The following is a 20,994-nucleotide window of genomic DNA, read 5'->3' as shown; positions in this document are numbered from 1 at the left end:
AGACAGATCCCACGGATTTCTCAGCAACTCACCCAAATGTCAGCACCCACTGCGAGTTACACAAACTCATTAAAGCTCTTATCACCTTCACAAGGGATTCCAAATTTTTCATGTTTGACAACAAGTCTCTGAATCCCCTCAAAGCTGCTCTGACGTGGACTGCATCAACAACTGCTCACTTCCCAGGGTTTCCCCAGATTCCGACTCTTTCTCTGGGACCTCTCCTTGTCCCAGGATTGCCCTGGTTATGGTGCCCAACTCCTGGGTCCAATGATCGGGCTTTTGTGCCTTTTTCCCCCTACACGGGCACGCTCGGTACTTGTCCCTGATGCGAAGATCACTGAAACCGTGGATTGCGCATGTGCAGCCTGATTCCGACATGCTCATGTGGAAACTCCAGAAGCAGTGCTGGGACTTACAGTTCCTGGCCTCCATTCAGGAATCCGTTAAATGGAGATTCTTAAATCAGATGAGGGTTCAGTTGAGATCACAATCGGGTATGACCATTACACCCCAGATTAAACTATTGTATAACTACATACTCGGCCATTCAGTCTCATCCCACAAGTCAAGATCCTCACTGCTTACATTTTCGACTGCCACTGGCGCACCGTAGAAAATATGTAGAGCAATACTATAGAATTGTAATCGAGGCAGTATTTCCTTATGGTATTGAAAGCATGTGACTGAATGTACCATGATAGCAGAAACCAGGTCCGGCTAGGTTCAGAAACTCCTGGAGCATGTTTCCCAAGTAGAATTGTGCCTGTCTCGTATGATTGTGGTGCTGAGAATGCACATGTTATGCTACTGATTACACCAATTTCCATTGGCTCAGACAGTGTATGAAATAATTAAACGCAATAAAGTTAACTTCAAAAATAATGAATTAGTTATTCATGGGATGAGGTTTTCAATGAGTTACGTTACACATAGGAGGGGAGGCCAATTTAAACTGCACTGATTTCCCCCATTCCACCCGACAGTAAACGGGAAGGTGTTTTTATTATTCTGATTTCTCCCTTTATACATACATGGTGGTGTATTTTCCCCAACACTTAAATGTGGAATGTCCCAATCCTCTATTAATAACGTGTCCAGCAAACTCAAGGTAAGACTGAATAAAAAATGTTGGTTTATTTTTACGCACACATGCAAGAGGAGTTTTGAAATATTTACCTCTTTTGCACTCTCAATAATGGGGTATAGGGAAAAAGGAAGAGGGTTCAGGGCATACCCACAATAAAACACAAGTTGGGGTTTTACATGTGTCCAGAATCCGCAGTTAACTGGAATCTTCCTTCCGAAGGGTGGTTGACTCATTGTAGAGTGATCCGTTTTTCCAGAGTGAGCCTTCCATGATGTAAGAAGGCACGTAGAGTGAGTTAGTCTGGAGGCACAAGTTCCAAAGTTGCAGAAGTTGTCAGGTTTGAGGAGTTCTGTCTGCTGCCACTAGCTTGATGGTAGATAGCATAGGCTGTTGCCTGGAGGTCAAACAGTAATTGCCGGAGTTCAGTTCCACCGTGCAATATCACCGTGCAGCTTGGGGGAGGTCATGTGACATATCTCTATGTTCGACAAAGGATGGCTGGAATCTTTTTTCATTTAAAAAAACATTCCAATTAAGGGGCAATTTAGCATGGCCAATCCACCTACTCTGCAAGTCTTTAGGTTGTGGGGGTGAGACCACGCAGACATGGGGAGAATGCACAAACTCCACACGGGCAATGACCCGGGGTTGGGATCGAACCCGTGTCCTTGGCGCTGTGAAAACATAGAACATACAGTGCAAAAGGAGGCCATTGGGCCCATCGAGTTTGCACCTATCCACAAGCCCTCACTTCCACCCTATCCCCAACCCAATAACCCCTCCTAACCTTTTTGGACACGAAGGGCAATTTAGCATGGCTAATCCACTTAACCTGCATGTCTTTGGACTGTGGGAGGAAACTGGAGCACTCGGAGGAAACCTGTGCAGACTCCGCACAGTGAGGCAGCAATGCTAACCACTGCACCACTGTACCACCATGAATGGAATCTTGAGGTGTTTAATTGGAGTCAGAATTTATTTTGTTCTTGGAGACACTGGTTTCAGGTTAACTAAATGAAACCCTTTTGGTGAAATCATTGCATCAGAACAGTTAATATTTAGGCAATTGGCACCATTATGGGAGATTAAGACCTGCAAAAGATTACCTTTGTTCGAAGTTGGCTGGAACAGACCCATCATCCACGGGGCCATTATTAATTTGAAACTGCTTGAAGACATCATGTAATATTAATAATCTTTTTTAGTGTCACAAATAGGCTTCCATTAACACTGCAATGAAGTTACTGTGAAAATCACACAAACCTGCCTCCCATCCATTGACTCAGTCTACACCTCCCAGTGCCATGGGAAAGCAGGCAGCATAATCAAAGACCCCTCCCACCTCATCCGACTTACTCACTCTTCCAACTTCTTCCATCGGGCAGGAGATACAAAAGTCTGAGAACATGCTCTAGCAGGTTCAAAAACAGCTTCCCCGCTTTTACCAGACTCCTGAATGACTCTCATGGACTGAACTGATCTCTTCACACATTTTCTTTACTGAGTAATGCTCACCCGTTGCCTGTGCCTCTGTATTTACATTTTATATTTATGTATGCCCTATGTTTTTTTTATGTATGGAATGATCTGTCTGGACTGTACGCAGAATACTTTTCACTGTACCTTGGTACATGTGACAATAAAACAAATCCAATCCAATTGTGTGGAAGCGACTTGGGGAAGATATGCCATCCAAATCTTTCTTTTTTATAGGATATAAGTACAGATTTGCTTCTTGGTTTAGCCTCCAGATGCCTAAATTAAGAATGGAGACTTGCTATGTTTGGAGTTATGGCTGAAACTGGTACTTTGGATATTTTGGTCAGCGTTGAGCAACACCAGTAATAATTTGATTTTATATAGTTCCATCAATGGGATGTACTTTACAGAAGAAAAATGGAATAATCACTAAGTTGTAGTGGGAGAGTTCAGAGACAGATGATTGAGAATTTAGTTGCAAAGATGGATTTTAGTTTTTATTAAAGGCTTTTAAAGGTGGAGAAAGAAGTAGTGGAATATTTGTGGAGGAAGTCAAAGAGTTCTAACTAGTGGTTCAGCCGAGTGAGGAAGATGCACAGAACGTTAGAGTTGGTACGAAGGATCTGTTGTTACCTTCTGCCTCATAAGATGATGGTTAGTGCAATGGTGGTCAACTCTGTCTTAAGCATTGCCCAGTGTGATTCAGAAGCCCCACTCCAACATGGCTTTGTTTACACTGTAGAGGACATGGATAGTTTTTAAGGCTATGTGTAGATATCTGTCCTGCCTTCTCAACCTTGCCTCTTGCTTGAGGTGTGGTGATCTTTGGCTTTAATCACCACCAGTCAGCTCTCCCCCTCAAAAAGGGAAAGCAGCCTATGGTCATCTGGCACTATGGCAACTTTACCTAGATATGTGACAAATGCAATTTAATATAGATCATTTTCTATTGAACACAAATACAAGGAAATGTTGACATACAGGGCAATGTTAAGGGCACACTTCCTGTATTGTGTGCTGTTCTGGGGACCCCATTATTAAGAGGATATTAAATCCATGAAAGTATCATTGCTAGGTTAAGACAACGGATAAGAGGCTGACGTTATCATGATATTTTGTATGTAAAACAAAATAGGGTTGTATTTAGAGACGATTAAGGCAAAGGCAGCACGGTGGCACAGTGTTTAGCTCTGCTGCCTCACAGCTCCAGGGATTCAGGTTCAATTCTGGCCTCGAGTGACTGTGTGTGGAGTTTGTACTTTCTCCCCGTGTCTGCGTGGGTTTCCTCCAGGTGTTCCGGTTTCCTCCCACAGTCCAAAGATGTGCAGGTCAGGTGGATTGGCTATGATAAATTGCCTCTTAGAGTCCAAAAGGTTAGGTATAGTTACTGGGTTATGGGGATAAGGTGGAGGTGTGGGCTTAAGTAGGGTGCTCATTCCAAGTGCCGGTGCAGACTCGATGGGCCGAATGGCCTCCTTCTGCACAGTAGGGATTCTATGAACTAATTAGTTTCAAAATTACAAATAGGGTTAAGGACTTAACTGCAAAAGATGATTTCCATTAATCATAAATTAATGAACACAAGTTCAAGATTAACAATACAAGAAAAAAGGAAGAAAAATATTTTACTTCAGTGCTTTTCACAACCACCATATCACAAAGCACAGCTAATTAAGTACTTTTGAAGTGTATGTGCTGTTATAATGTAGAAAACATAGCTGCCAATTTGCACATAGCAAGCTCCCACAAACAGCAGGACCAGATGATCTACTCAATGGATGCTCAATCCTATTTGTATCACCCATGCTCCTCTTCAAAATAGTGCCATGGGATCATTTGCATCCGTTTTCATTGAATTCCTACAGTGCAGAAGTAGGCCATTCGACCCATCGAGTCTGAACCGACCCTCTGTCAAAGCACCCTACCTAGACACACACTCCTACCCTATCCCCACCTTGCCTTTTGGACACTAAGGGGCAATTTGTCATCGGCAATCCACCTAACCTGCGCATCTTTGGAATGAGAGTGGAAACTGGAGCACCCGGAGGAAACCCACGCAGACAGGCGGAGGACGTACATACTCCACACAGACAGTCACCCCATGCTGGAATTGAACCTGGGCCTCTGCTGCTGTGAGGCAGCAGTGCTAACCATTGTGCCACCGTGCCGCCCTTTTGACAGCAGGTCGGGCCCAGCTTAACGCCTCATCTGAGAACCATGAGCTCTGACAGTGCAGCACTCTCTCAGCACAGTACTACAGCATCAGCTTTGATTTTTGTGCTCAAGCCCTGGGATGGGACTTGAACCTGAAACCTTCTGACTCAAGTGTAAGTTCTGCCAACTGAGCCAGGCTGACAGTTGAGATTGAGGGGAAAAAAACATGGCATCTTTCACGGTCTCAGGATGTGCCAAAGCACGTTACATCCAATGAAGCACTTTGAAACAAAGCAAATTACTGAAAATGGCTGGAAATCTGAAATAAAAACAAAAAAAGGCTGGACATATTCAAATCTGGCAGCATTTAGGGAAAGAAAAACAGTTAGTGTTTCAGGCCGGTGTCCTTTCATCAGAAGTACATTTGAAATTTTCGCTGCTTTTGCTTTAGTAATAAAACATACTAGGGTATGTCGTTGATTACCACAATAGATTGCTGAAGCTGAATCAGCCGTGACTTTAAGAATTAAATACATATTCGAGAAAAGATATGAAGGAATCAAAAGGAATGGCTGAATTTGATGTGGCGATGGCATAGTCTGCCTCGTTTTCTATATCAATTGATTCTGTCAGTTGCACCCATTTCAAAAGAGGGACTGGTCAAGGGACATGGAAACTATGGATGGAGGAGCACAATAATTGCAAACTTCTAAGGTTCTACAAAATTGGGAAGTAATTTCTCTATAGAGGGTTGGAAATTTCAAGACCGAGTTAACTCTGAGACCCTCAGACATAACAGTAGTATGGAAAGGTAATCATTCTTGCCATGCAGTGTAGATTACACTTTGCACAATTGTTTACTTCAAGATTGATAGAAATGATGCACAGAGGTCTAATAAAAATTAATTTGAAAATTTCAGTTATAAATCATGTATTGGCATTTAGTTGTTGGTTTAGCAATTGGGGATGACCTGATGTGAAAAGAATCTGATCTGAGAATAAAATGTTTTCTCTTTCCATTTTTCCCTCACTGCAGAATAATGGCTCACAAGGATGCAGAGGTATCTCTGGTGAGTTTATGTTTTTCAACTATAAAGCTTTACCGTCTTCTCCTGTTTTTATACTCTCCTAAATGAATTTCACTCTGCTTGCTGTTGAGTATCCTGCACCAGTGTTTATAATCAGCTGAGGTCTTAAAGGCAGAAAGATTATTTTTAAATGAAAAATATTTTGCATTTCTGGAAAAGGTGCAAGTTAAAGGGAAAAGATTTTTAAATATATATATTTTTATTCTACTTTTTACATTTTACACACTGTACACTCGTTAAGCATAGATGCGACAGTTACAATTTAGAAGTTATTTTTTGGTGTTGCACTCCACCTCCTTTTGCTGTTTCAGGGCCCTTTACTTCACAGTGGCTAGTTGGTTGGTGTTTATATGTGGACAATGCCCCCCCCCCCCCAATCCCTTCCTGTTGTTGGCCTGCTTTTGAGGGTTCTCTTTCGCGTGACCTTGTATTGGGCCCTCTGGTCTTTGTGTCGGCCGCTTTCTGGCCTCTCCCTTATTGATTCCTCTTGTCTCTCTCATTTATCTTCCACCTCCAGGAAGAACTTGCTCATTCGCGCTCTTGTCAAGTGTTCTGTGCACCACTTTTAGCTGCATGAGGCTTAGCCTTGTGCAGGAGAAGGTGGAGTTGGCCCTGTTCAGTGCTTCGCTCCGGAGTCCCCACTCTATTTCTGTCCCTAGCTCTTTTTCCAATTTTTCCTTTGTTTTGTCCAATGGGGAGCGTGTCCTTTCTAAGAGTCAACCATACAGGTCCTCCGCGTCCAGTAACCCCTCCAGCATTGTCTCTCTCGGGGCCCTTGGGTACGTTGTCGTCGCCTTGTGGAGAAAGTTTTTGACCTGCAAATGTCTGAGTGCGTTCCCGTTCAGTAGTTCCAGTCTCTCCGTCAGCTTTACTAAGGTCGTTAGTCTGTCTGTCCCCTGTGTAAAAGTCCCTAATCGTCAGAGTCCGTCCCCTCCCCCCCCATCCTGTCTCCGCCTCTTAAAGGTGGGGTTGTGCATGGCCGGTGGGACCTTGTGGTTGCTGCAGATGGGGGGCCATGGTGGATATCTCGGTTAGATCGAAGTGCTGCATCATCTGGTTCCAGGTTCTCTGGGTTGCTACCATCACTGGGTTTGTTGGTGGGATTGTAAATGCTGCTGTGGCGAGGGCCCGGAGAGTCATTCCTGTACAGGAGGTTTCCTCCATCCTCACCCATTCTGTGTTTGGTTCCTTCACCCATCCCCTCGCTCTTTCAACTGTGGATGCTCAGTGGTAGTATTGCAAGTTCAGGAGGGCCAGGCGAGTGCTTCTTCTCCTTTGTAGTACTGTTTTGGGGAGGGGTTTTAAGGTACGTTCGAACAGCCTGTTATGAAGATGCTGAGTAGACAACTGGCAGAATGATTTCTCCAGTTTGTGTAGCTCAATGTGGCTTTTAGGTGAACTCAAAATTGTACTTTTCACTGCACTTAATAGAGGTCATCTGGGATGTGCGCCATCAACCTCACCGTGTGGTCTAATAGAGCTGATCAGAAAACCTTTCTTGGAAACAGGTTCTATTTAAAACAAAACTCTGAAATGGCTAAGGAGTTTTATTGACACCAAGAATTAGACATTGAATTGAATTCCTTATGTGGAGAGGTAAACATATCAAACTGAAATAGGTGGTGGAGGTTGAAACATGGCAGATAGTGGGCAAATCTGGAAGGTTGAACTGGTTGGTTTGGTACTACTTGTTCATTACTTGGTTGTCTGAGAAGATCCAAGATGAATCTTTGAGCATGTAATCATGTCTAACATCTTTGATATTGTCTATACTCCATGTAACTAGCTCTGAAATAGATTCACATTGATCAAAGAGGTGATTGAATTATCTTGAGTATGAAATTCCTCCCTGTTTTCAGGATAAATGTATGATTTGTGATGCAATATTTATTTAAAATAGTTGTATTCCTAGCACTGTTTATTGGGTAACATAATGAATTGCAGCTTCAACTTACTTTGGTACTAAGAAGATGCAGGTTCATGCTCACTGAGAGATTCATCTGTACTCTGTGCTGGGGTAACCTTTCCAGTTCAGTGGAAGTGACTAGAAGCCATGAGGACACAGCACTTGCCATATTAGCATATAGTGCATTGACTCCATGATTCTGAAATGTTCCCCATCCGCAATGAGTACTTAGAGTTTAAAAAAAAAAAAATTTATTAAAGTTTTTTAACACAATTTTTCTCCCTTACAAACAATAACACCCCCCCCCCTCGTAACAAAATAAAAAGCCAGAAATCGTGCAGAGCAAGGTATATACATGGCAAAATGATATGTTTACACAGCTTTGTACACTGGCCCTCTCATACGTGCCAGTTTCCCCAACTCTTCATGTTATCTCTTGCTCACCTACCCTCCCCGGCAGTCCCCCCCCTTTCCCAGGACGTCCGCCCCCCCCCCCAAGGTTGCTGCTGCTGCTGACCGACCTTCCTCTAACGCTCCGCGAGATAGTCTAGGAACGGTTGCCACCGCCTATAGAACCCCTGTGCAGACCCTCTCAAGGCAAACTTAATTCTCTCCAACTTTATGAACCCAGCCATATCATTTATCCAGGCCCACCTTAAATTGTATCAGGCTGAGCCTGGCACACGAGGAGGAATTAACCCTACCTAGGGCATCAGCCCACAGACCTTCCTCGATCTCCTCCCCCAGCTCCTCCTCCCATTTACCCTTCAACTCTTCTACCAGCGCTTCCCCCTCTTCTTTCAACTCCTGGTGTATTTCCGACACCTTGCCCTCCCCGACCCATACACCCACGATCACCCTATCTTGAACTTCTTGTGCCGGGAGCAACGGGAATTCCCTCACCTGTTACCTCACAAAAACCCTCACCTGCATATCTTGGCCTCCACTCCCCTCTACCGTCCGCCATCATCCCCCTCCGGCTCTGCCTCCTCTAATACCACCCTAAATCAGGTCCACCCAAGATGGCCCCCCTCTCTGTCCATCACCACGCTCAGTCTCCAACTCTGCCACGTCATATCTAAAGGCATTTCCCGGGGGTAACCCGAACTTCTCTTCCAGTGCCCCTAGGCTCGCAAACGTCCCGTCGATAAACAGGTCCCCCATTCTTCTGATCCCCGCCCGATGCCAGCTCTGGAACCCCCCGTCCATCTTCCCCGGGACAAACCGGTGGTTACCCCTGATCGGGGACCACACCGAGGCTCCCATTGCACCCCGGTGCCGTCTCCACTGGCCCTAGATCCTTAGCGTTGCCGCCACCACCGGGCTCATGGTATACTTTGTCGGCGAGAGCGGCAGCGGTGCCGTCACCAACGCCCCCAGGTTCGTTCCTTTACAGGACGCCATCTCCATCCTCTTCCATGCCGCCCCCTCACCCTCCATAACCCACTTGCGGATCATCGCCACATTTGCTGCCCAGTAGTAGCTCCCCAGGTTTGACAGCGCCAACCCTCCTCGGTCCCTACTGTGTTCCACGAACCCTCTCCTTACTCTCGGGGTCTTATTCGCCCACACAAACCCCATAATACTCCTACCTACTCTCTTAAAAAAGGCCTTCGTGATCACGATGGGAAGGCACTGAAACACAAACAGAAAACTCGGAAGGACCACCATTTTGACCGACTGCACTCTACCCGCCAGCGAGAGCAGTAGCATGTCCCATCAACCTCGTCAGATTCAGTTTATGTAGGGTCCCCCAACTCCTGGCTATCTGGATCCCCAGATACCGAAAGCTCCCCTCCGCCCTCCTCAGCGGTAGATCCCCTATCCCCCTTTCTTGGTCCCCTGCCTGTAATACAAAGAGCTCACTCTTCCCTACATTGAGCTTATAGCCCGAAAACTCCCCAAACTCCCTTAGAGTCTGCATGACCTCTACCATCCCCTCCATTGGATCCGCCACGTACAGCAACAGGTCATCTGCATATAGCGACACCCGATGCTCTTCTCCCCTTCGGACCACCACCCTCCATTTATTAGACTCCCTCAATGACATGGCCAATAGTTCGATCGCCAATGCGAACAACAGGGGGGACAGGGGGCACCCCTGCCTCGTCCCTCGGTACAGTTGAAAGTACTCCGACCTCCGCCGGTTCGTCACTACACTCGCCATCGGGGCTCTGTAAAGGAGCTTAACCCAACTGATAAACCCTCCCCCGAACCCAAACCTACGCAGCACCTCCCAGAGGTACTCCCACTCTACTCGGTCAAAGATCTTCTCCGCGTCCATAGCTGCCACTATCTCCGCCTCTCCCTCCTCCGATGGCATCATTATCACGTTTAAGAGCCGCCGCACATTGGTGTTTAGTTGCCTGCCCTTTACAAATCCCGTCTGATCCTCGTGGATTACCCTCGGGACACAGTCCTCGATCCTCGTGGCCAGCACTTTTGCCAGCAACTTTGCATCCACATTGAGGAGCGAGATCGGCTTGTACAAACCACATTGCAGTGGGTCCTTGTCCCGCTTTAGGATCAAAGAAATTGTCGCTTCCGACATTGTCGGGGGCAGGGTCCCCTCCTCTCTTGCCTCATTAAATGTCCCCACCAGTAGCGGGGCCAACAGGTCTACGTACTTCCTGTAGAACTCCACCGGGAATCCATCCGGTCCCGGGGCCATCCCCGCCTGCATGCTCCCCAAACCCTTGCTCAGCTCCTCCAACCTAATTGGTGCCCCCAAACCAGCCACCTCTTGCTCCTCCACCCTCGGGAATCTCAGTTGATCTAGGAATCGGCTCATCCCCTCTTCCCCCGCTGGGGGCTGGGATCTGTACAGCTCTTCATAAAAGGCCTTAAATACCTCGTTTATTTTCGTCGCACTCCGAACCGTGGCTCCCCATCCATCTTTGACTCCTCCCATTTCTCTCGCTGCCAGCATCCGACTAGCCTTTTCCCCGTACTCGTAGGTCGCCCCCTGCGCTTTCCTCCACTGTGCCTCCGCCTTCCCTGTGGTCAACAGGTCAAACTCCGTCTGGAGCCGTCGTCTTTCCCCAAGTAATCTTTCCTCCGGGGCCTCTGCGTATCGCCTGTCCACTCTCAAAATCTCCCCCACTAACCTCTCCCTTTCCATACCCTCTGTCTTCTCCCTATGAGCCCTAATGGAGATTAGCTCTCCCCTGATCACCACCTTCAGCGCCTCCCATACCACCTCCACCCGCACCTCCCCGTTGTCGTTGGCCTCCAAGTACCTTTCGATACACCCCCTCACCTTCCCACACACCACCTCGTCCGCCAACAGTCCCACATCCAGCCGCCACAACGGGCATTGGTCCCTCTCCTCTCCCAGCTCCAGTTCCACCCAGTGCGGGGAATGGTCCGAAATGACTATGGCCGAATACTCCGTCCCCTCCACCCTCGGGATGAGCGCCCTACCCAGAAGAAAGAAATCTATCTGGGAGTAGGCTTTGTGTACATGGGAGAAGAAAGAAAATTCCCTGGCCTGCGGCCTTGCAAACCGCCAAGGGTCCACTCCCCACATCCACTCCCCCCATCTGATCCATAAACCCCCTAAGTACCTTGGCCGCCGCCGGCCTCTTTCCAGTCCTTGATTTGGAGCGGTCCAGTGCTGGATCCAACACTGTATTAAAGTCCCCTCCCATTATCAGGCCTCCTATCTCCAGGTCCGGAATGCGCCCCAACATGCGCTTCATGAATCCTGCATCATCCCAGTTCGGGGCGTATACGTTTACCAACACCACCCACATCCCTTGCAGCCTACCGCTCACCATTACATATCGCCCTCCATTGTCCGCTACAATAGTCTTGGCCTCAAATGACACCCGCTTTCCCACCAATATTGCCACCCCTCTATTCTTCACGTCCAGTCCCGAGTGGAATACCTGTCCTACGCATTCCTTTCTTAACCTGACCTGGTCCGCCACCTTCAGATGTGTCTCTTGGAGCATGGCCACGTCCGCCTTCAGTCCCTTTAAGTGCGCGAACACTCGAGCCCTCTTCACCGGCCCATTCAGGCCCCTCACATTCCACGTTATCAGCCGGATTGGAGGGGCTCTCACCTGCCCCGACCCCGCCCCGCCGACTAGCCATCTCCTTTTCTGGGCCAGTCCCGTGTCCACACCTCCCTCACCCTCCAGTCCCCCAGACGGGGGACCCCCGTCCCGACCACCTCTTCTGTGTCCCATTCCCTTTCAGCTAGTGCAGCAGCACCCCCCCCCCCCTCCCCCCCCGCTAGACCCCTGTCTAGCTTTTTTGTTCCCCCCATGTCGCTCCCGTAAGTCAGCTGACGCCGGCTTCCCCGCCGTCCCTTTGACCTCCCCGTGTGGGAGTCTCCCAATCAATATGCATTCCTTCATTCCCCTTCCCGCCTTTCTTCCCGTGCGCGGGAAAAAAACCTGCGCTTTCCAAAGCCCGCTCCGCCCCCTCTGGCGCAGCTCCTGTCGCAGCCTTGTCTCTCTCCCCCAGCCCACGTAACATTTCCTGCGCGTGATTGACCCCCTATATACAACAACCATCACACATCAAACAAACCCCCCCCCACCCTCACAAACCCTCAGTTAGAGTCCAGCTTTTCGGCTTGTACAAAGGTCCACGCCTCTTCAGGCGTTTCAAAGTAATAGTGTTGGTCCTTGTATGTGACCCATAGTCGCGCTGGCTGCAGCATTCCGAATTTCGCTTCTTTCCGGTACAACGCCGCTTTGGCCCGGTTGAAACCCGCTCTCCGTTTTGCAACCTCCGTGCTCCAGTCCGGGTATATTCGGATCTCTGCATTGTCCCACTTACTGCTCCGCTCCTTCTTGGCCCATCTCAGGACCCACTCTCTGTCCGTGAACCGGTGGAACCTCACCACCATTGCCCTTGGCGGCTCATTTGCCTGGGGCTTCTTCGCCAGCACCCGATGTGCCCATCCAACTCCAGCGGCCTCGAAGGGGCCTTCGTGCCCATCATCGCCTCGAGCATCGTGCTCGCATATGCCCCGGCATCGGCCCCCTCCACTCCCTCAGGGAGACCCAGGATTTGCAGATTCTTTCTCCTCGACCTGTTCTCCAGGTCTTCGAGTCTTCCCGCCCACCTGTTTTCTTTCCCTCGCTTCTCCCGTTGCTCCATTGCCGCTCCTTTGGCCGTTACGCTTCTGGTCCGTTTCATAGAAGTTGGAGGGGGACCTCTCTCTTCCCTTCCCCACGGGTTGCGTCAAAAAGAAATTCCGTTGGGGCTCCTCTAACGAGCCCGAAAGTCCGTGGTAGCGGGAGCTGCCGAATCGTGCGGCTTAGCTCCGCGTAGCCGCAACCGGAACTGAGTACTTAGAGTTTGCACATTGTTTTGTTTTTGATTCATGCATAAAGATTTTATTGCATCTTGCTACACCATAACCATTTTGATTTCATGTAATAACGTTGTTGCGATGTTTCCACTTGTGGGATAATCCAAAACTAGGAGCCATAAATAGAAGATAGTCTCTCATAAATCTGATGAAAAACTCAAGAAACATCTTAATGGAGTTCTTGGAATAGAAACTTGTGGTCACATGGATTAGTTGAGCAGAATAGGATGCCGTTTCTTTTTTTTTAATTTTAGAGTACCCAATTCATTTTTCCAAATATGCAATTTGGCGTGGCCAATCCACCTACCCCGCACATCTTTGGATAGTGGGAGCAAAACTCACGCAAACACGAGGTGAATGTGCAAACTCCACACGGACAGTGACCCAGAGTCGGGATCGAATCTGGGACCTCGGCGCGTGAGACAGCAGTGCTAACCACTGTACCACCGTGCTGCCCTATGGATACCTTTTCAGGGCAAGCTAGATAAGTATGTGAGGAAGAAAGGAATAGAAGAAAATGCAGATAGGATTGAATGAAATAGCGTAAGAGTACCCTCTTGCAAAGCATAAACAATGCCAAAGACCATTGAGGTCCAGGGCCAGCTCTGGGCTGTAAATTCAATGAAAATGTGGCAGCATCTTAGCAGCATTATTTATTTTCAGATCCCTTACATTATCTGTTCCGATTATCAGGTTGTATTCACATTTCGATGTATTGTAAAGCATGTCTTGTAGCAAGTCGAAAAATCTACATGGCATTCCACATTATTCTAAAATGAAGTAATGCTTGTAATAATTACTGCCTGAATGTTTAACTTGATGAAATTAGTGGCTTTTTAACAGTGCCACCTCCATTTTGTTTTGTGTTTTATTACATGTGAAATATGACAGTAACCAAATATGTCTTTTCTAGGTCTTTTGGTGTGCTATAGGTCAATCTATGATAGAAGCAGGCAGCTTCCGTAAGTACTGAGATTTATGGAGTTTATAAATCGAAAATATAAGCAGTAAATTCCAGAGCGCAGTGATTTTTAAAATTTCTTGGAACAATTTATACCAGGACCTCTTACCTAACCTTAAGATTGTACAAGGTAGGAAGAAAAAGCTAAAGGCGTTTAAGACCCAAATACTTTCACCCATTTCCTTAATTCATGTCTTGTACCTTTTATAATATGTCCTTCCCAAAAGCCTTTTAGCCTTTGCTTAGGTTTCTGAATAAAAGAATAGAAATACAGGGATGCTTTGTCCCTATAACGTGGATGCTTTAGGATGCCATTCCTCAATAATATAGCAAAGAAGCATGATTCCCAGAAGAGTATAGTAAAATAAAGCAGATAGTTATGCACTGTAATCCACATGTTCACTGTCACCGGTAGTTCATTGCCATGATTTTTTTTATTCGTTCATTTTTAATTCGTTCATGGGATGTGGGTATTGTTGCCTGGGCCAGCATATATTGCCCATTCCTGAGGATATTTAAGAGTCAACCACATTGCTAGGGCAGCACGGTAGCATTGTGGATAGCACAATTGCTTCACAGCTCCACGGTCCCAGGTTCGATTCCGGCTTGGGTCACTGTCTGTGCGGAGTCTGCACATCCTCCCCGTGTGTGCGTGGGTTTCCTCCGGGTGCTCCGGTTTCCTCCCACAGTCCAAAGATGTGCAGGTTAGGTGGATTGGCCATGATAAATTGCCCTTAGTGTCCAGGAGTGCCCTTGGTGTTGGGTGGGGTTACTGGGTTGTGGGGATAGGGTGGAGGTGTTGACCTTGGGTAGGGTGCTCTTTCCAAGAGCCGGTGCAGACTCGATGGGCCGAATGGCCTCCTTCTGCACTGTAAATTCTATGATAATCTATGGGTCTGAGCCACATGTAGGCCAGATCAGGTAAGGATGACAAATTTCCTTTCCTAAAGGACATTTGTGAACCAGGTGGGTTTTTACAACAATCGACAATGGTTTAATGGTCACCGTTAAGACTTTTAATTCCTGATTTCATTCATTGAATTCAAATTTCACCATCTGCCATTGTGTGATTTAAACCCAGGTCCCCAGAGCATGACTCTGGGTCTTGGGAATACTAGTCCAGTGACAATATCACTACGCCACTGCATTAGCAAAAGAGTAAATGTGTTCGAAAAGAGGGTGAGGTGGGGATAAGAAAGATAGCTTGCTCTTAAACTTAAACTGTGTAAGAATCGGAGGCTGCATCATGTTTCGTGGTTACCGTTCTGATTGAAAGCACCATTTACAAATAATTGCAGGACTTGCTATTTGTAAGCCTTCCCTCCTATTTCCACTGCCAATCCCCATGCCGTCCCGGCCATATCTCCCCCAATGTCCAGAGATATAAAGGGTCTGTGGAATGAGAGCAGAGTCACTTTATTGGAACTGTAATGGTTTTGAAGCCTACTTGTGACAATAAGCGATTATTATTATTATTATTATTATTATTATTATTATTATTATTATTATTTAAGATTTCCCTGGACGCAGCCTGCCTCCTCAGCTGTGGGCCAGCATACAACTCGCTTTCTCACCATATTCTTATTGCACCCCTCTCCCTTTGAAGCTGCCCCATTCTTCTTCCCATCGTCAACCTATCGAACTGCCTCTGCAACCTCTTCCTCTCTGCCAAGAACTCTTTAATGGGGGCCCATATGTATCTTGTGTCAACCTCGACTATGTCATCCAATCACCGTCCATGCTCCTCCCTCCTCCTCCTGTCCATGTGTGCCTTAAACGAGATAATCTCAGCTTGGACCACCATCATCAACGCCTCCCTAACGTGGCTGCCGACACCTCCCCATTCTGATTAATCTCCACATACTTCCCGATCGTCGACCTCACCTTTTTGCAGAATCCTTATCCACGAACAAACCCAAATCTAGCCTCCATCCCACCCTCGACACCTGCCCCACACTAAGCCTCATCTCCAGCCAATGTGGCGCATGATTGGATATCTCAATTCCTGTATACTCTGCCTTCATCGCCCACAACAACACCGCCTGGCTCACCACAAATTAATCAATTCTCGAGTACAGCTTATACATGTGTGAACCCCCCCAGGTTCTTAAACCTGCATGGGTAAACCATTCCTATTCATTCCATAAACCCTCCCAGCTCCTTCGCCACACTCACCCTTCTCATCGACTTGGGGCTGGACCTGTCCACCCTTGGTTCCATCACGCAGTTAAAATTTTCACCCATAATCAATTGGTGTGTTTCCAGATCAGGGATCACTCCCAGCAAACCTCTCAAATGCCACATCATCCTAATTCGGCACATATATGTTGACTAGTATCTCTGGCATCCCCTCCAGGATTCCACTCACTGTCACATATCTTCCCCAGAGACCTGCACTTCATTAGCCCCCACACACCCTGTTCTTTTGTTCAACAAAATGGCCACTCCCCGCGACTTCGAGTCAAACACCGAGTGAAATACTTGTCCCACCAATCCCGTCCTCAACTTAACCTCATCTCACAAAAGGATCAACCCCCCCGCCTTCAAACTCCTCCTCAGATGCGCAAAAACCCAGGGCCTCATAATCGGCCCATTTAATCCACGGGCGTTCCACGTTACAATTCTTACCGGAGGCTTGGCCTCCACTCCCCTCTACCGTCCGCCATCATCCCCCTCCGGCTCTGCCTCCTCTAATACCACCCTAAATCAGGTCCACCCAAGATGGCTCCCCTCTCTGTCCATCACCACGCTCAGTCTCCAACTCTGCCACGTCACAATCCCCCCTCCCCCACCTGACCACCTCTTGCGGCCTCCTCCCCCACCTCACCTCATTCGCCAGCATTACCTGCCAGCGTGGCAGCTCCTGCTCGAAGGCCCCCCTGCGCACCCCCCCCCCCCCCCCCAAACCTCCATTGGTCCCTTCTTCACCTGTGCAAGCGGGCCCCCCTCCACCCATCTGAATACCCCATAACCAGCAACCCCACCCATCGGGCCCCACCACACACCCACCTCCTATCCTTGAAGAAAAAACACGCAAAGAAGCAAATCGCCCCCTCCAAAAAGAAAACACCACAGATGGCAGGAGGTGGGTGGATGGTTACCCCAGTACAAACTTACAACTCCCCAAAACAAAAAAGAACAGGACAAAACCTCCCACCCTCCGGCAGCGTACAATAACCGCAACCTCCAACCTTTACATGCAGCTCCTCCATCTCACACCAACTCTCAGTTCTCTCCAGTTTATGGTCCCTTACGAAGTCATTGGCCTCTTCTGGCATTTCAGAATAGTACTCCTGGCCTTCAAATGTGACCCACAGTTTTGCCGGGTACAGCACCCCAAACCGAATCTTCCTTCGGTATAACACCGCCTTGGCCCTGTTAAATCCAGCACGCCTCTTTGCCAGATCCACACCAATGTTCTGGTATATTCGGACATGATTGCCCTCCCATTCACAGTTCTACTTCTCCCTGACCCACTGTAGAATCTTTTCTTTCTCAACAAATCTGTGCACCGCATAATCACCACCCGTGGCGCCTCCTCCGCTCTCGGCCTCTGCCTTTAAGGTGGGCCCTGTCCACCTTTGGGCCATCTCCAGCATCCCCTACACCAGCCCAACATCCTTGATACATATTTTGCAGCACTTGTTCCCTCCACATTCTCTGGCAGCCCCACAATCCACAGGTTCTGTCACCTGGACCTGTTTTCCTGCTCCTCCACCTTCACCTCAACGACTTGCACAGGTCCCCCAGAACTTCCGCTTCAAAGGACACGGTCTGATCGCTCTGGCCGGACACCACCGTCTCCACCTCTCGTATCTTTGCCCCATATACCTCAAGGCACTTCTCTACACGATGGTTCAGGATAGGGCGGGCGAGCTGGTGGTGGCCTCGGACTGGACTGGTGTTTTAGAGGGATTTGTACAAGTTGGAACCATATGAGCATAAACGGCAGATGAGGGCGTTTTGGGGGATGTTATAGTGCCGAAGGTGGGTGAAATGGAGGGCTGGAGGAGTTGGTGGGGGGAGAGGAGATGAAGTCGGCATTTGGGAAGATGCAGACAGGGAAGGCGGCGGGGCCGGATGGGTTCTCAGTGGAATTTTACAAGAAGTTGAACGATAAGCTGGCGCCGTTACTGGTGGAAATGTTCGAGGACGCGATTGTCAGGGAAATTTTGCTCAAAAGGATGGGACAGGCCTCCATCTCGCTGCTAAAGAAGGATAAGGACCAGGTGGAGTGTGGGTCGTACAGGCCCACACCTCTGCTAAATGTGGATGCCAAGATATTGGCAAATGTTAAGGTTGGAGGTGTGCCTTCTGAGGGTAATTGGGGAGAATCAGATTGGATTCGTTAAGGGCAGACAATTGTCATCGAATATGCGGTGGCTGCTGTATGTGATGCTTTCCCCGGCAGAGAGAAGGGAGTTGGAGAAGGTGGTGGCATTGGATGTGGAGAAGGCATTTGATCAGATGGAGTGTAGTTATCTGATTGCAGTGTTGGAGAAGTTTGGGATTGGGCCTAAATTTGTGATGTGGGTGAAGTTGCTATATAATAATAATCTTTGTCACAGGTAGGCTTACATTAACACTGCAATGAAGTTACTGTGAAAAGCACATAGTCACCACATTCCGGCGCCTGTTCGGGTACACAGAGGGAGAATTCAGAATGTCCAAATTAACCAACAGCACATCTTTTGGGACTTGTGGGATGAAACCGGAGCACCCGGAGGAAACGCACTCAGACACAGAGAGAACGTGCAGACTCCACACAGACAGTGACCCAAGCCGGGAATTGAACCTGGCACCTTGGAGCTGTGAAGCAACAGTGCTACCAACTGTGTTACCGTGCTGCCGATAGCGAGCGCACGGACGAATGATATGAATTCAGGGTATTTTGTGTTGTACCGGGCAATGAGGAGGGATGCCCATATCCCACCTTCTGTTTGCATTAGCAATAGAGCCCTTGGCTATTGAGCTGAGGAGCTTGGAATCATGGAAGCAGGTAGTGAGGGGTGTGTGGTGTAACAAAGGATGTCCTTGTACGCGGATGATTTGTTATACATTTCGGAGCCACGCTCCTCGGGGGTCATAAAGGGTTTGCTTTAAAGATTTGGGGCATTTTCGGGGTACAAGCTGAACTTGGGGAAAAGTGAGTATTTTGTGGTTTCCGCTCCAGTAGGCTGCGGGGGTTGCCATTTTGGCAACATCTCATTTTGGGTGTCTGGAGGTGCAGGTTGCTCAGGACTGGGCAGGTCTTCGGAAGTTGAATTTTTAAAGTTTGGTGGGGAGGGAGAAGGTAGATTTGTTGAGGGGGTATGATCTTTCTCTGTCGTTGGCGGGCCGGATACAGGCGGTGAAGATGAACATTTTACGGCGGTTTGTTTTTATTTCAGTGCCTGCCGGTCTTTTTGTTTAAGGCATTTTTCAAGGGGGTGAATAGGCTGATTTCTTTGTTTGTCTGGGCAGGGAAGGTGGCCAGGATAAGGAAGGTGGTACTGCAGGCAGTCCAGGGGGGTTAGGCCTCCCGCATTTGATACATTATTACTGGGTGGTGAATGCAGAGAAGGTATGGGGTTCGATTAAGGAGACGGAGACATTGTGGATAAGGATGGAGGCTGGATCATGTAGGTGGTTGCGGGTGTTGGCAACAGCGCCACTCCCATTGGCTCCAGGGATGTTGTCAGGAAGTCCGATGGTGGTGGCCACGCTGAAGATTTGGAGGCAGTTCCAGCAGCACTTTAGGTTGGGAGCGGCGTCGAGAGTGCTGCCGATCAGGGGGAATCACGGGTTTGAGCCGGGGAGGATGGATGCAAGGTTCACGGTAAGGGAGGAGAGGGGGATTAGGGAGATGACGGATTTGTTTCTGGGAGGGTGGTTTGCAAACTTGGAGGAGTAGAATGAGAAGTTTGGGCTGGCGCGGGAGGAGAGTTTCCGGTACATGCAGGTGCGGGACTTTCCATCCTTCCCGATAGTGCTTACCTCTTCGTTGGAGGAAGTGCTGCCAGCAGGGGGGTTGGAGAAGAGGGGTTGACTCTGTGATTTATGGAAGTATTTTGGAGGAGGATAAGAAGTCCATGGGGGGGGTGTAATTAAGGCTAAGTGGGAGGAGGAGTTGGGGGCGGCATTGGAGGAGGGAATGTGGCTTGGTGCTACATAGGGTGAATGCCTCAACCTCGTGTGGTAGGCTGGGACTGATACAGCTGAAGGTGGTGTACAGAGCACATCTGATGAAGTCAAGGATGAGCCAGCTGTTTGAGGGGGTGGAGGACATCTGTGAGTGCTGTGGGAGGGGTCCTGCTAATCATGTGCATTATGTTCTGGTCCTGCCCGAAGTTGAAAAGGTTCTGGAGTTCAATCTTTAGCACCATCTCAACGGTGATGTCGAGGCCGGTCCCCTGAAGGCCATATTCAGAGTGTCAGACTGGCTGAGGTTGCAGACGGTGCGGAGGCAGATCACCTTGATGAATGCTCGCAGGCGGGTCCTGTTGGTGCGCAGGTCAGCTCCTCTAGCCTGTGGCGTGGCAGGCGGACCTATTGGGGTTTTTAGCTCTGGAGAAGGTGAAATGTGCCCTCGGGGGCAAGTGAAGGGTTCCACAAGAGTTAGGGTTGTTCATTCTGCATTTTGGCGAGTTGGTTACCGTCGACTGTTAAGGGGGGAGGAAAGGGTGGGGGTTCTTATTGGGTTGTTGGGTTTTATATGTCGGATGCGTTTATTTTGTAAAATGTTAAATTGGAATAGAAATACTTTTTTAAAAAAATACTCTGTCCAAGGGTATAGAGGTACATGCTCAGATCTATGTATCTAGTATGTAAGGGAGAACAAATGTATTTTTAAACCTCCAGTTGATGGTAAACCATTGTTTCACCCCCACAACCCAAAAGATGTGCAGGGTAGGTGGATTGGCCACATTAAATTGCCCCTTAAATGGAAATTTTTTAAAAAAAGAACTATTGCAAATGTTAACTCTATTTATTTCTTTGTTGTTAATG

The 20,994-nt window shown here is 48.2% G+C and overlaps 1 protein-coding gene across 2 annotated transcripts in view; it reads left to right on the top strand.

Annotated features, from left to right (window-relative positions):
* The window catches only part of dlst (dihydrolipoamide S-succinyltransferase), a 65,916-nt gene that overhangs the window by 8,736 nt on the left and 36,186 nt on the right, over positions 1 to 20,994 (top strand). For both annotated transcript variants that reach the window (XM_072493169.1, XM_072493176.1), the window contains 2 exons: positions 5,760 to 5,793; positions 13,960 to 14,008. In XM_072493169.1, the coding sequence (XP_072349270.1) occupies positions 5,760 to 5,793; positions 13,960 to 14,008 (83 nt within the window). The remainder of the gene's footprint in view (positions 1 to 5,759; positions 5,794 to 13,959; positions 14,009 to 20,994) is intronic.

This window comes from Scyliorhinus torazame, chromosome 2 (assembly GCF_047496885.1).
Source record: "Scyliorhinus torazame isolate Kashiwa2021f chromosome 2, sScyTor2.1, whole genome shotgun sequence".
In the NCBI taxonomy this organism is placed as follows: Eukaryota; Metazoa; Chordata; class Chondrichthyes; order Carcharhiniformes; family Scyliorhinidae; genus Scyliorhinus; species Scyliorhinus torazame.
The sequence above is the reverse complement of the archived record's forward strand: the minus strand, read 5'-3'. Positions and strand labels throughout refer to the sequence as shown.